Below are 14,730 nucleotides of genomic sequence, written 5' to 3' on the forward strand. Positions count from 1 at the left end.
GGCGTTGATGATTAAAGACTTCATTCCACCGTAACAAAGACTACTCAACCAATCATTTAATCATTTTCTATACTGAATACAATGAAATGTAAATAAATCTGCTGTGTAGCAAAAGTCTTACCCGTCAATCACGTCTTCAAAGGTGTATACGCGAAAGTCTCAAATTGATCAAACAAGAACAATTGTTGTGAATCTGAAAATTCATGCTCAGGAAAAGTGTCCTCTTTCATTAGAGAAAGAAAGAAAAGTTTGAAAATGGGATTTTCGAAGCCACTTTGTTGAACATAGAGCTAATACTGCCCCCTGGTGTACATAACGATAGGCACATGGAAAGTCTCAGGAATAAAAAGTATTATTTTGTAACTTCAACAAAATTCAAGACGGAGCCTGGAATGCGGCCAATCAAGTTCTTTTGATTAAGTGAGTCATCACCACTATGAAAGCAAGAGTTTCGACTCACTGATATCATTCTAAAAATCACAACATGTAAGGTTTTCTGCAAGGATTTTTGTGATCAGTGTCATATGGTGGGTGGTAATGGTGTTTTTTTGTTTGTTTTTTTTTACAAATGAAAAACTGATAGCGATTATTTGTGTTCACCCCCTTTACTCTGATAATCCATGAACATCCATGTTAGGTCAACATGGATGTTCCATTTTCTGCGGTTCTGGTTTTGGATATTTTTTAATCGTCCTTTTAGCTAAATAAGATCACTGATATGAAGAATTCTTAAATGTTATCCATCAAATTCTTTATTATTTAGTGTTCAGAATTGTGTTACTTTATTTGACTGGGGACTAATAGCCTACCATGCATTTTGAAATGTGTGTAGGAAGCAATTTTGTGGCATTTATATAGATGGATTTTCAATCCAGCTATAACTCAGAGATGTTTGAGTTACTAATTGCAATATCAGCTCAAAAGTAACAATCCACTGAGGGATGTGATTATATTACAATCCCTCAGTTGTTTTTTTGGGGGTTTTTTTTGTTTGTTTTTTGGGGTGGGGGGTTGCATGCAAAGCAAGTAACCAAGATATAATCCCTCAGGATTTTTGGGTGGGGCGTCAATGTTCAACACAGGTTAATACCGGGTCTATACAAGCCCCAGACTGTATCACATACCCGACTGCATTAATGGTGTACTATTATTGGCTCTGTGAAAAATTTCTTTCTCCAAATGAAGCTTAACTGGACTTAAAAAGGTACATGTCAAATAGATAAGTAGACTACAGCTCAGTTATTTCCAGAATGTATTCAATTTATTAAGGTTGCTTTGCAAACTCCCAGTGATACATTTTGTGAGGAGGATGAATATTGAGTGTAAATACTGAAGCAACAACTCAAAACACCAGTCAGAAGGTAAAGCTTAGGAACAAACGGGTCATCCAAATAGAAAATTACCTCAACCATACAGCCTAATTTGCTCAATTTTTTTTTTTAAAACAACAAAGTTAATGTTTTGAAGCAGTCATCACAAATTCTTAAGCTTTATCCCATGGGAAATTTGTGAGCACAGTTGAAAAGACGTGTGTGATTATTTCTTCAAACCTGATTCAGATACATCAATTCTTAGAAGAAAAGGGAAAAAATTGAGAGTCTTGTGAGATGATACTCAGATTGCTGACCATACACTAGAAAAGGCAATTCCATTAGTAATAAAGAACTATATGTAAACTTCAAACTTTTAAGAAAATTATTAAGAAAGAATTATTTGAAAAATGCTTTCTTAATTTTTTGGCATTTTGCAAATAGAAATAATTTTGGTTCACCTAACTGTCCTAAAAGTTCATTATGATTTGATGTCAGACAGTGAGAAAAAAAACGTGTAATTTTTAATATTTTATTTCAAATTAATAACACAATACAATGTAAATACACAATAGGTCTAGATACAATGTTCCCTTTATTACCATGATAGGATGATTGGTGTCAATTTCTTAGTTAATTGTTTGTTATAACCCTAAACAATCCCGAAAAAGTGCAACAGTAACCAGAATGTGATCATTTATGTATTTGCTTGATTTTAACTTTTTAGTCTTGGGAAGAGAAGTACATTTATTTCCTCTTTCAATATATATATATATATATATATATATATATATATATATATATATATATATATATATATATATATATATATAAAAATCTCATGGTTTTCTTAAAAAAACGATTTGAAAGATTTTTAAGTACAATAAATGCTGTTAAGAAAAAAAAGAAAAAAAAATCATCTGAGAGATATTAAAGAAAACTCAAGCAACTCACAGGAAGAAATGTATGGAATATGTTACTGTGGTGCTGCATGGTTGCAATTTAACAATTAGTTATAATCTGTGAAATCTCTCCTCAAACTTTGAGTTATTTAATGCAACAGGAATAAAAATGTCCATCAGTTTTGTACATGTTCATTTCTATCATAGTTGAACCACTTTAAACAAACAATGTAAGTCAGAAGATTTGGTGAGAGAAATGAAAGAACGTTTTCAAATTTTAATTCCTAAATACAAAAAATATATACACATATATTGAAATCCTTTTCTATCTGCAACTCATTTGTAAGTAAACAAACACGATAAAATAGAACCCAAATACAATCTATCTCATCTTTCCCATAAATATTCAGAATATTAATAGTCTGTGATTCAAAAGATCTGACTCCATGGCTCTTATCCTACAGCTTTATAGAAGAGCCAAAGCCCCACACACTAAAAGCAGGGTACAGAGGCTCCACAAATGAAGTCTGAATTTTGTGCAGAAGACGCATGCCTTCAGAGACGCTGTAATACGCAAGTATTCCCTTCCCGTGGTCCAAATAGATGCCGATGCGGGACGACACAGGGGCAGAGAGGTCTTTGCTTCTGTTGTTGTGCACAAAGGTGAACTTGGAATCAGAGCAGTACAAACTCCATGACTTTTCATTCCAGCCGAGGCTGCAGTCATTGCTGTTTCCTTTTCTCCGGATTCCCTTGTAGGTAACAGCCACATCTATCTCTGTTCCTCGCCAGTCCACTTCCCAGTAACAGCGAGATCCGTACACATTTTCTCTGCACAACACCTAAGCATATAAAAAGACCAACATGATCAAAAACCCAAAGCAACACGAAGAATAACAATGAAATAAAACATGTTTCAAGCTGTAAATCCCCACCTGTTGCCAGTGGTCAAATCGATCTGGGTGATCAGGGTAGTTTTTAGGGTCACTCTTCATTGTTGCTGTTCTGTTTCCTTCTGAGAGATGAAGGTTTCGGTGGACTGTGTTGACATCCAGAGTCAACTGGAGAGAATCTGAAATTGGAAAAAAAATAGTAATAATTTGGATCCTTGAAGGTGGTTTTGAAAATTTCTCTTCAGATTTATCACGATCGAGCATTAGAGTATAACTGGGTGTGGTATGATGTATGTTTATGTGATGGTGTAACAAAAGCAGTTACACCTGTGTTTGCTTCACTAAATCTGAATTGTAGGTAAGACTTTTAACCGACGGATAAACCAGTTGAGCAAGGTGAATGCCTTTATTCAAGTTTCAGTCATTTTACTTTGTGGACTCACCCTTTTGCCAAGTAAAGGCGCAGTTATTAACAATGAGACCAGGTCAGACAAAATGTATACTTTTATTATCAGAATATCGTGCTACTTACATTTCAAGAAATCTTCTCTTGTCCTTGGTTCTTCTACAGTCCTTGCATCAACGCTCACAATTGATTCTCTTCTTGACTTTAATTCACCTTCCTTTGCTTCTTGCGTGATGTACACTTCCTTCACTATGAAAGTTAAGAAAACAAAAACGGGATTCATCAAACTGCTTGGTTTTGGGTGTATTTGGTGAGGAAAAATGGACGGATGTGTTTACCTGCTCCAGAGATTTTCATCATTTCTGTCTTGCTGACTTCTTCCACTTGTAATTTCAATGCTGCAATGGCTCTCTTGGCAGGATCGAAGGAATAATTGGGAACAACATTGATGTTGTTTAGGTCTTCATACCCGGAGGGGCCCGATAGAGATTGCCAGCTCTGGTAAACATAAAAATGTCCCATAAATGAGCACATAGACCACTCTGAGCTCTAAAGTCATAGTGTCACATTGAGCAGATCATCCTCACCTGCAGAAAGTGAATGTGATCATCAGTGCGGGAGAGCTTCTCCAGGTTGTTGTGTCTCTTCTTCAGCAGAGTTATCTCCTCCTCCAAGCGGTCCAGGAGTAGATCCCCCTGGGTCACGGTGGTTCTTTCATGGGAGAGGACCATCTCTTTGACTTCATTGTACTTCCTTTGTATAGAATTCATTAGCTCAGTGAAGATCCGCTCATTTTCCTCAAGAACTGTTTGAGCAGAGTGCTGTTGAGATACATGTGAATGATTAGAAAACAGTTTCATTTCAGAACAGAAAACCTTTCTGCAATATAACTTGGATGTGTTCTACTTACTTTCACTGATTCAACTGCTTGTCTTAGATCCTGCCACTTTTTAATTCTCTGGTCAATCCTTTGTTGAGACTTGTGCAGAGTGGTACCGAGTTGTTTCTACAAAAATGCAAGGAAAAGTAAGTTTAAATACTCAAAGGCTAATAACAACAAACATATTTTTTGAGTTCACAGTGTAGAATGAGTTCTGTTCAATGCTCACTTGTTTCTCAGTCCTCTCAGTTCCAGCTGGGACGATGTCATGGTGTTTGTGTTCGTCCATCATGCACAAGACGCAGACTGATGTCTGATCGGTGCGACAAAAGGCCTCCAGCAGCTTGTCGTGCTGGGCACAAACCTTCTCTCTCATCTGACCCGTGGCTTTGACCAGTTTGTGCTTCATCAGGGTGGGGTAGTCATAGTGTGACTGTACATGTTCCGCACAATACGATGCCAGGCAAACCAGACAGGACTTCTCGGCTTTTTGCTTCCTCGTAGTGCAGAAGTCACAGAGGACCTCCCCATCCTTGCTCCCCATCCTCTGCCTGGTCTGGTTTCGACTGGCTGACCGGCGAGATTTGTCCAAATTGGCATATCTGTCCAAGTCCAGACTGTCTGAGTGAGACATTTTCCTTTCCAAAGATGAGAAAATAAAACCAGCAGATAAGACACCAAAAATGAAATCCACTAGGAAATCAGCTTGAGAGCAGTGTGATAGACTTTTAATGAGGTTGATGACTAAAGAAAAAGACTACAAGTAAACAGGATCAAGTATAACTGAGCTCCCGAAGTGAACTGTTCCGGTGAAACTGACAGAGTGACGCTTTGTGTGACAGAATGTTTGCTATGTGGACTACTCATAAAACCAGTATTACAGGTCGGACATATGATTGTTCTGAAATCCACTTAATAGGATGAAACTGGCATAAAGGTCAGGGGGGGAAAAAATAAACATTTTGAAATTAGTAGTAACAATAAGTCTTATTTAGTAGCTACGAAAGCAGGTTAGCACATTACCACTTTATTCTTCAAAAACTTATTTTTAATCTCGTAAAACCTACAAAACCTAATCAACTGCTAAAAAAAAAGGCACTGGCGAAGGAGCACCATCTAGTGGCAGAAATTGACAACTTCATATTCCTCTGTTACGACGAACTGACCTAAAACAGAATGAAAAAAGCTGTATCCATGTGATAGAATTGGAAAGTAAAAAACTGCAATAACGTTATATTGTAAAATGTATTAAATATATGTTTCACATTAAAAAGGAAAATAAAATAAATCAAACTATTTTCTAAAAAACTAATTAAAATGTCTTTGTACTTAAGAATTTCCAATGAAAAGGGCTATGAAGCTACTCTACATGCTACAAAAACAACAGTCATATAAAATAATTGATTAAATAACCAATAGAACTTAAAACACAAGAAAACACCTAACTGGAAATTTTAAACAAAATGAAAATCTCTTAGTTGCTAAAACACATCCAATGTCTCTTTACTTTGAACAGTTTTTCTTGAAATTTAGAATTATTTGTTCATTTATCTGTCGTTCATCTTGCTTTAGTGACATTTTTCTTGTAAATATCACAACAGATACATTTATTGGCAGGCCACACTTTTAGGATGAAATTATTCAAATTTACTAATTCAGATCAAGCTGAATTAATATGCATTTATATTTATCAACAATCTTCCGGCACAATATTTTTGAGAATTATCAAAGTGCTGACACTTTAATGTTAGTGTTAAAATGTCAACCATCTGATCCTGTTCCCCTAAGATGAAAAAAGATAAGCATGGATGCTAAATGGCAACTGATGAACGACTAATGATTGAATCAATCATAAATGATAGAATGCAGGAATAACAGCGTCACTGATAGCAATGAAGTTATGAACATTAGCATAGACTGAGAAGGCATCAAACAAGAGACAGCCAACTGCCTCAGTAAACTTTTAAAACTTTCAAACCCAAAGAATAAACTTCAAAACTGGGAAGAGTCCATAATCTGTCAAACATAGTGGTTGTAGCATCATGCCTAGGGTATATTTTACTGCTAATGGTACAGATGGGATAAATCTTCAATTTATCTTAAGATAAACAGAAATATGGTTCAAACGTGCACACATTGGGTTTTGCAAAAGATTAATAATTCCCAATGCACATTAAAACTGGCTTTATAATTAATTAAGCAGGTCATTAAGCCTCTGGAGTGATTTTCTCTTAAGTTCTTTAAGAGATTTATGGACCATGGTTAAAAATCTTTGTCAGAATACCAATTAAAAGATACACTTCTGATGAGAAGTGTAGTTATATATAATGGTGATGTCAGCAACTTTTGACTACACTAAGTGTATGGCGTCACTGCACATTGCCAAGGCCTATTTAATCAAATATCACTGTGTGGGACTATAATATGTTTACTTTTTACCAATATGTGACAAAATTCAACCTTGAGCACCCAACTGTTGTTTTTTTAAAACAACTGAAGTGATATAGTGTTTCACTTCACCCTGAAAGAAAAACAAGGTTGTAGAACCACCATTAAAAGTCTTATTCGAAAGCAACATTCATGCTGATGATGAGCTAATGTAAACCTCAGATTAGTGGGTGTTCCACTAATCATCATATATTCCGATGGAGTCTGTCTATATAAGATGTTCTATACATGCTTAGTGACATTTTCACTGATGAGATTTAGCACAATTTCAAAGCAAGTCTTTGGAATTAATCACCTTAACTGCAAACCTACATGTTTGCCTCCTTAATAACTTATTTACTCAGTCAATGCATAGCTAAATTTAAAGAAAACCATACCGTTTCATTGGAAATATTTTTGGCAGAAATTAAAGGTTTACTCTTTCCCAACAGAATAATTGATAGTTAGCATGTACTTTGAATTTCCTCTTTCAATCTCCTGCACTTTAACTCCCAGCCTGTAGGGGGTGACGATGGTGTATGTGCTGATATGAAATGACAATAGTTGCTTTCGCTAAAGTGCGTCGGAGGTCCAACGTTGGCGCCAGATGAGCTGTGGCGCCAGCTGTACACACAGGCAGTGAGAGGAAACGAAGACACACAGACCAGAGCAGTGTGACGAGGCTCACTGAAAAACTTGCAAAGCTCCCCTCAGACCCAGCGTGTAAAAGCCCCAAACGATTCTCCTGCTTCTCTCTCTGCAACAACCACAAAGTAAAAAGACAGAAAGGTGGGTGTGTGCATGCACGGTTTTATATACTAACTCTATAGGATGTTAATCCCGGTGAACACTTCATCCTTTAAATGCAATCTATTCTCAGACATATTTTCTCAATAGGTGGGCGGGTGTGTTCCGATAGATATAATCCTGTAGTATCTTTGTAAATATTGTGTGTATAGGGTGGTAATAGCTGACCAGCAGTTTACAACTCTGATGGAAAAATACAGGCCTTGACCCGCGATAATCGTAACAGGAGTGTCCTAAAAGCATACCAACCCAGGAATTTATAGGTTCAAGCAACTATATTATCTTTAAATCTATTAGTCTGTAGTCTTTAATCTGTATTTCTGTGTGAACTACTCTACTTTTGTCTCTACACAATGTAGTTTTAAATGCACGGATTAGTGTTTCATAAAGCTTATTCGCCAGTGTTTTGCGATGTGAAATTATATCAATCTGCATGTATATGGATACTTCAGCTTTGCTAACTAACTGGATTAGCTGAGTTTTTAGCTCGGCATCATGGCTATGTAGCCGCGACATGCATGCTTGGTAGCTGCTAACACAATCAAGGCCGCCATTGAAGTGTGGTTGTTCTGCTGCTGCCGCAGTGAAACACTCGGGATCAGGTCAGTTTGGTTCACGCAGGCATCGTTTTACAAACTGTTTGGTTCTCGTTAACTTGAGGAGCTTATTTTGGCTTCGAATAATCTGCAAGTTTCTCGTCTTTTGTGACTATAAGTCGCCCTTTCCCGGGCTTTTCGCACAGCAGCGTCCTTCTTCAGTTAGCCATCTTTGTTTCAGCTAACCAACTCCTGCTTGGATTTATAGGCGAGTCTTAGCGCGCTAAATGCACTTTAGTTAGGTTAAAAGCCAACACAATGTCGTAACTTCAATGTCCAATGATTATTTAGGATCATCTGTTCGAGTTCTTCAACAATATTCGCTCCCTTTACCGATTGTTGCCCACCCTGTTTAGATATATTGTGTATGACGGAAGCTAAGGCGGATAACGTTAGCCAGCGGCAGCCATCTTAGACTAGCTGGAAGTGCTGGTGTGGCACAACAAGATGGCCTGGTAATAATCGCACTGGGAGAATTTCCGCGTCGTTCCGTCGTCCTAAGGTGTGCTTATAAACTCGGTCTGGCCGCCTGTTTTATTGTAAGTATTTGTCGTCTTTGAAGCCCTGAAAGCACAGAACTCGCGTATGTGACCATCTTCCAGCTAGTTAGCTGGCTAAAATGCAAACGCACTAGCAGCTAACACAATGCTGTTTTGTCGGTAACCAGTCGCCCGTCCTCCATAGCCAGCTAACTAGCGGCTATGGAGGCCATTTGTAGCCGTTGTTGAAAGGCTAACAACCTAAATGTTTAATAACAAAAAGCCCGTTGTCTAAATGTTTAAATGGTTCCTCTTATATCAAAGTAAGGGCGAGCCATAAAGCAAATCTGAGGGAGAAATTGGGGATTAAGACCTAATAAAAACCTGCGTGGTTTACTTTTGTTTAAACATCACTGGAGTATAGCTAATGAAGCGAAGCATGTACGCTAATGTAGCCAGCAAATGCATCACTTGGTTTGCTCAGGTATGAGTTATGTCCATATATAGATTAAGTATATTACCTTAAGCGCTGTTTTTTTATTATTATTAAGATTTAATAGCACACTATAGTTCCTAAAAAATATAGTTGTGGTTTTGTGAATATTTTGTTGCTGTTATATCCCAATAGTTTGCACCTTGGTTTAAGTGTCAGTGAAACTAAAGAGAATGGGGGTGTTTTTTTTTTTACTCTTTGGTTATCTCTATAAGATGAGATATCTTTCAGATTTTCATAAATCTTTAAGTTTGTAAAGTCTCACATCACTGTTGATGTTCAACTTACTGCTAAATTTATAATATGGCTGTGTTAAAGCAGTTTGAAATACAAAATAGTTGTTGCAATCCATTAAGTTTAGATGCAAGTTTAGCAGTACAGTTAATCGAATTAAATGCATTTAATTTACCATCTGCATTAGTTGCACTCAGTTAGTGCACACTCTACTAAATCACAATGAGTTTTTGCAGTATCTCAAAGGGCTGCTTCAATGCAATATTTGGTGGGCTACAATATATTTGGAACTATGTATTTAAACTGCTTTCCAATAATATATGGTATAATTTCAGTTGAACTTTATTGTTCATTAAACTCACAACAGATATAAAACACAGCAGCCTTTATCGTCACTGTGTAGACATTGTTGAAATTATTCAGTTACTTTATTTGGTGCAAAAAAAGTAAGTAGTAAAGTAATTAAAACAGAAAAGTAAATATACTATTTAAAAAATTGGGCTGACCTAATTGATATCAAATTGGTCATTTGATATGATTAGTAAGCAACAAACAGATCCTATGATAACTTATTAGTTTGTGAGTAAACACTGTGTTTTGTGAAATTTTTTGAATAATGTCACAATATTTTTTGTTTTTTTTTTTTCCAGGTCAGTTCACTGACAAGAACGCCGGCGCAGGCAGAAAAAAACCCCAACATATAACCCCGATTCCCTCTCTGGTCATCGTCCGGCAGAAAAACGGAGGCCGTGGGGCTGGAGTGTGTTCTTATGGCCGAGTCAGAGACTGAATGTGACACGCCAGGGCTTGACACACTTGGGTCGGAGTGTGTTATAGCCCATAGCCACGTCGACCTTCACTATGGAGCCGAAACGGAGATCATGACGGAGGAAAAGCGTGGATTGGAGTTGGAGATCCACGGCTCAGACTTAAAGATCCAAGGACTCGGGGGAGAACTCGGGGCTGTCACATGTGTTGATGCGATCGTTGCCGAGACAGACCATGACTATATCAAGGTGGAGCATGCTGACATGCACTGTTTCACAGCAGCAGAAATCAAGACGGAAACGGGCGAGACTTTACTGGGAGAGGTGCTGCTTAAGACAGAAGGTGAGCATGTGGTGAAAATGGAGTCCGATCATGGCGGCGAGTTGACAGTGGAATCTGAGAATGGCGTAATCATACATGAAGCTCACGGCCTACAGTGCAACGAGTGCGGGGAGATCTTTGGCAGCATAGCTGATCTTCACCAACACTTTGAGATCCACAAGGACCTCAACCCGTATATCTGTATCCACTGTGGGGAGAGTTTTGCCGTAGAAGCCAGTCTCAAGCAGCACATGAAAATTCACATGAAAGAAAAGCCGTATGTTCCCCCGGGAGTTGACCTGATTGGTAAAGATGTTATTGATGCCTACAGCCTTAAGTCTCATCAGATGATTCATTTGCCAGACAAGCCCCACAGATGCACAGAATGTGGCAAGAGCTTTGCAGCTGCCATAACGCTGAGGGAACACATGAAGATGCATTCTGAAGACAAACCGTACAAGTGCACACAGTGTAGGAAGAGCTTCGTCCGTAGGAGGCATTTAAAGAAGCACCAGGAGGTCCATGCGCGCGAAAAGCCATACACCTGTGGCCAGTGTGGCAAAGGCTTCGCTACGACTTCCAACCTGAAGCAGCACCAAAAGACCCACACAGCAGTCGTGCTCGGAGATAAACCCCACCGGTGCGCACAGTGTGGAAAGTGCTTTGCGGCCGCCGCGACTCTGCGAGAGCACCAGAGGATTCACTCAAGTGAAAAGCCGTACAAATGCAACATGTGCAGAAAGAGTTTTGTCCGCAAACGTCACCTGAAGAAGCATCAGCAAGTCCACGCCGGGGGGAAGCCCTACACCTGCAGACATTGCAACAAGGGCTTCAACCACTCCTCATCCCTGTCTCGCCATAACAAGACCCACCTGCAGAACCCGGTGTTTTCCCCACCTCAGCCTGGGAAACCCATCACTTTCGTCTCGCCTCCAAAGCAAAGAGTACTCCAGGAAGGAGAGAAACCGTACATGTGCCACCACTGTGACAAGGGCTTCAATCATTCTTCCTCTCTGTCACGGCACCAAAGAGTCCACTCAGATGGAAAAACGTACACCTGCGGTCACTGTGGCAAAAAGTTCAATCACTCCTCCTCTCTTGCGAGGCATCAGAGAGTTCATTTGGAGAAGCAGCAGGCGCTCGCGTCGCCGCTGCAGACACAACAGCAGTTACAGCCACAACCACAATCGCCACAGCCGCCAACACCACAACCGCAGCAGTACACCGCCATCCCTGTTGGTAAGGCTTTCTCCAACAATGCCTTCCCAAAACAGCTCATCCTGTCTGTCGAGAAACCATACAGGTGCTCTCACTGCGGAAAAGGCTTTAACCATTCTTCCTCTCTCTCCAGACATCATAGGATCCATGTAGATCACAGACCAGGGCCCCACCCTTAGAGGCAGCCCTTAGCCCTCATTACCATTTTTCATATGTTTCTGTCCCCTCCAAATCCTTATATCTATATCACAGCACCACAGAAAATGGTAGGCCAACTTCTGCAGACAAAGGGGTCATGTGAGCATCTAGTTCTGGCTAAGTGGAGCAGCTCAGAATAAACGGACAATAATTCAGATTTATTCAAAAGGCGGGGACTTGGCCTGAGAGACTGTGCAAACATGCAACTCTGAACTTAACCCAAGGCTTTGTGTGCAGCTCCAAGATGGTATAGAATATAGTGAAGGAATTTCTCGTGATTCCTTCTCACTCGCTCCCGGACATCCAGAACTCTTTTAAAAGAAAAACAAATGTGGTTTGAAAATCTGCAAGATAAAATGGTATCTTTGGGTAAATAATACCTCTCATCTTTTTCATAGAGTTCCACTCATGTATCTTCAGGTGCACACATTTGCTTTTCAGCTGCGACTTTATTAAAAATGTCAAATACAACTGAACAGGAACTGTTGCCCCGTTTGATTTTTTTTCCCTCCCAGATGTAACTCGTATGAAGCAAATATCAAAAATCCAATGTAGATAATTCTTGATTTTCTTTTATATATATGTGTATAGTTAACTAGTGTGCTGTTCCAGACGATACAACTTTTGATAGAAAGATTCACTCTGTCTCTCCACGTCTTTTTTCTTTCTTTCTTTAATTTTTTTAAGTGTTGGATATAAAAACGAAAAGAAAAATGTTGCAAATGTTTCCATAAAGTTGGGCTCCGTTAACATGAGCCGTCTTGTATATTTATGAGATTGGATTTTTGTATGTCTGGTGGTTTAGCACGGCTTCATAAACTGTACAGAGAGCAATACTGGTCGAGACCCCAGTCTATTCTGACATGCAATCTAGCTATGAGGAAAATGCATATTAGAAAATAAAAATCTTCTGGGTAGCATATTGCAACATGACCCGTGTCCTAATTATTTACTGTGTGGTTTCAACTTCACCCTAAGATCCAAATGTACATTACTGCTTTGGAAACTAATTACCTGTGTATAGTTATAGGTAACACATATTCTTGTTGACCTGCAAACTTTTCGTTGTTTGATCTAAAACAAAAAGTTGTGTATACTAAAACATGAGAATCTCATTTTACAAGATTTTTCTGAAGTCCAATGGATTGCGCTCTATTTACTGTTCTGTGTAAAATATCTTTTACAAACTGACGTATTTTTTTAGATATGGCTTGGGTTATACGAAAGAGAATGAGACGGGATTTTATGAGAGTTGAACATTTGGTGAGCAATATCTTTATTTGGACAACAGTTGTGCGTCACACTGTAGCATAGTTCTTTTCCTTGTGTTAGTTAGGTGCCTTATTGCATGCAATGTAGAAATGTATGCCCAGCTGTTATTTGAGAAGTTAGGGTTTTCAGGATTTACTTTTTTTTTTTTTTTTTTTTTTTTTAGTTCTTATTCATTAACTTACCCTACATTTTAATTTGTCACCTTTTTTTTGCTTTCATGTATATTGCAATGTGTTTACACTGTTACAACTATATTGTTTTATTCCCCCTTTTGATTTTTTTTTGTCAATGGCCTCATTGAGAAAGTGGTGTAAAAGATCCATATAGACTATTCTTGAGGGCAAACCCTGTAACACATCTTCCCCATCTGAGTGGCACATATATGGATAAATAAAGGTTGTTGACTCTCTATCTCTCTCTCTCTCTCTCTCATGGTGTTGAATTAATGCAATTTGGAGTAGTACTGAAATCATGACGCTTATTGTCATACAAATACCAAAAATTATTTTTAAACCTGCACTGACACTGTTTAAACACATGGTGTCGCTGTTTACAGTCTTAAAACTTTAAATCAATTTCTGTGGGTAAAAGCTGTGATTGAATAGGTGTGAAGCCCCTTGGGAATTACCTTTGACCTAAAAAAGAACAACATGTCTCCTACGTGAACTAAACAACACAATGGTTTACATTTCTTCACAGCTGGAGGCTGATTTTGGTCTGAAGCAGAGGAACAAGGACCGGATCTACAGCTGATGTGACCTTGGCCTATATAGTACCTTCCGAAAGTATTCATGGTCCTTGAACTTTTTCACATTACAACTACAATCTCAGATCACGTGTGTTAGATCAGAACTGAAGTGCATTCTTGCAAAATGGGAATAAGTTTGTATTTTGTAAAACATTGCTAAAGCTACCTTTTTTAGTTTGACTTCCAGATTTGCAAATTTGTGGAATAAAACAATTCTCTATAAAATCAGAGGGCTTATGCAAACACACATTTTGTAAGTTTTTGCTACAGATCAGTTGAATTTAAGTGGGTCAAACTAACAGATTATTATGCTTCACGCTAAACTATTATGTTGCAGCATTAACTGTATATTTAGGGTAGATTCACCCACTCCCACCTGTATTTTATTCTTTCAGCAATAGCATTTTCTTGCCATTCTTGCATAAAGGTTGGGGGTTTTAGATTTTTAGTTACTCCCAGCTGTAAATTTCTGCAGCTCCTCCAGAGTCACCGTGGGCCTTAGGCTGTTTCTGTGATTGTTGGTCCTTGCTCATCTCGTTGGTTTAGGAGGGCGGTCTTGTCTTGTTTCCAAATATACCATACCGTTCATCTTCATATATGCAGGATTGCTGTATTTTAACAAAATCTTTAAAGGGAATTAATAGTCCTGCTAATTGTAGAAGGTGCTCAGTTATCAAGAGGCAGAATAATGTTATGGCCTATAGAAATGTTATGCTGATCATGCTTTTAAGTCAGCATTAGCAGAATGAATGGGTGAAATGGACATAGCACACAAACA

General features: G+C 38.4%; 2 protein-coding genes across 4 annotated transcripts; one reads left to right on the forward strand and one right to left on the reverse strand.

The window, feature by feature from the left end:
- Nucleotides 1-2,134: 2,134 nt before the first annotated feature.
- Nucleotides 2,135-5,481, reverse strand: ftr14l (finTRIM family, member 14-like). Its single transcript, XM_008429580.3, has 7 exons — nt 4,621-5,481; nt 4,422-4,517; nt 4,099-4,332; nt 3,850-4,009; nt 3,638-3,760; nt 3,148-3,284; nt 2,135-3,054 (listed from the first exon to the last, which is right to left on the reverse strand). The coding sequence occupies exons 1-7, from the start codon at nt 5,023-5,025 to the stop codon at nt 2,671-2,673; spliced, it is 1,539 nt and encodes a 512-aa protein (XP_008427802.2). The 5' UTR covers nt 5,026-5,481; the 3' UTR covers nt 2,135-2,670.
- A 1,898-nt stretch (nt 5,482-7,379) lies between these two features.
- Nucleotides 7,380-13,613, forward strand: LOC103476875 (uncharacterized). 3 transcript variants are annotated; one of them, XM_008429581.3, is made up of 2 exons: nt 7,380-7,607; nt 10,078-13,613. In XM_008429581.3, the coding sequence occupies exon 2, from the start codon at nt 10,198-10,200 to the stop codon at nt 11,911-11,913; it is 1,716 nt and encodes a 571-aa protein (XP_008427803.1). In that variant the 5' UTR covers nt 7,380-7,607; nt 10,078-10,197; the 3' UTR covers nt 11,914-13,613. The 3 variants fall into 3 exon arrangements, with proteins under 3 accessions (XP_008427803.1, XP_008427805.1, XP_008427804.1); XM_008429583.2 differs by lacking the exon at nt 7,380-7,607 and adding an exon at nt 8,020-8,227; XM_008429582.3 differs by lacking the exon at nt 7,380-7,607 and adding an exon at nt 8,274-8,760.
- The last annotated feature ends 1,117 nt before the right edge of the window (nt 13,614-14,730 follow it).

Source organism: Poecilia reticulata, chromosome 15 (genome assembly GCF_904066995.2).
Source record: "Poecilia reticulata chromosome 15, P_reticulata-male-v2, whole genome shotgun sequence".
In the NCBI taxonomy this organism is placed as follows: Eukaryota; Metazoa; Chordata; class Actinopteri; order Cyprinodontiformes; family Poeciliidae; genus Poecilia; species Poecilia reticulata.

Excerpts from the sequence above, each read along its gene's own strand:
- ftr14l (XM_008429580.3), bottom strand. The coding sequence starts at position 5,025 with ATGTCTCACTCAGACAGTCTGGACTTGGACAGATATGCCAATTTGGAC. Across the intron at positions 4,333-4,421 it reads AAGCAGTTGAATCAGTGAAA|CACTCTGCTCAAACAGTTCT; the intron begins GTAAGTAGAACA and ends GTATCTCAACAG. Across the intron at positions 3,761-3,849 it reads GATGAAAATCTCTGGAGCAG|TGAAGGAAGTGTACATCACG; the intron begins GTAAACACATCC and ends TAACTTTCATAG.
- LOC103476875 (XM_008429581.3), top strand. The coding sequence starts at position 10,198 with ATGGCCGAGTCAGAGACTGAATGTGACACGCCAGGGCTTGACACACTT.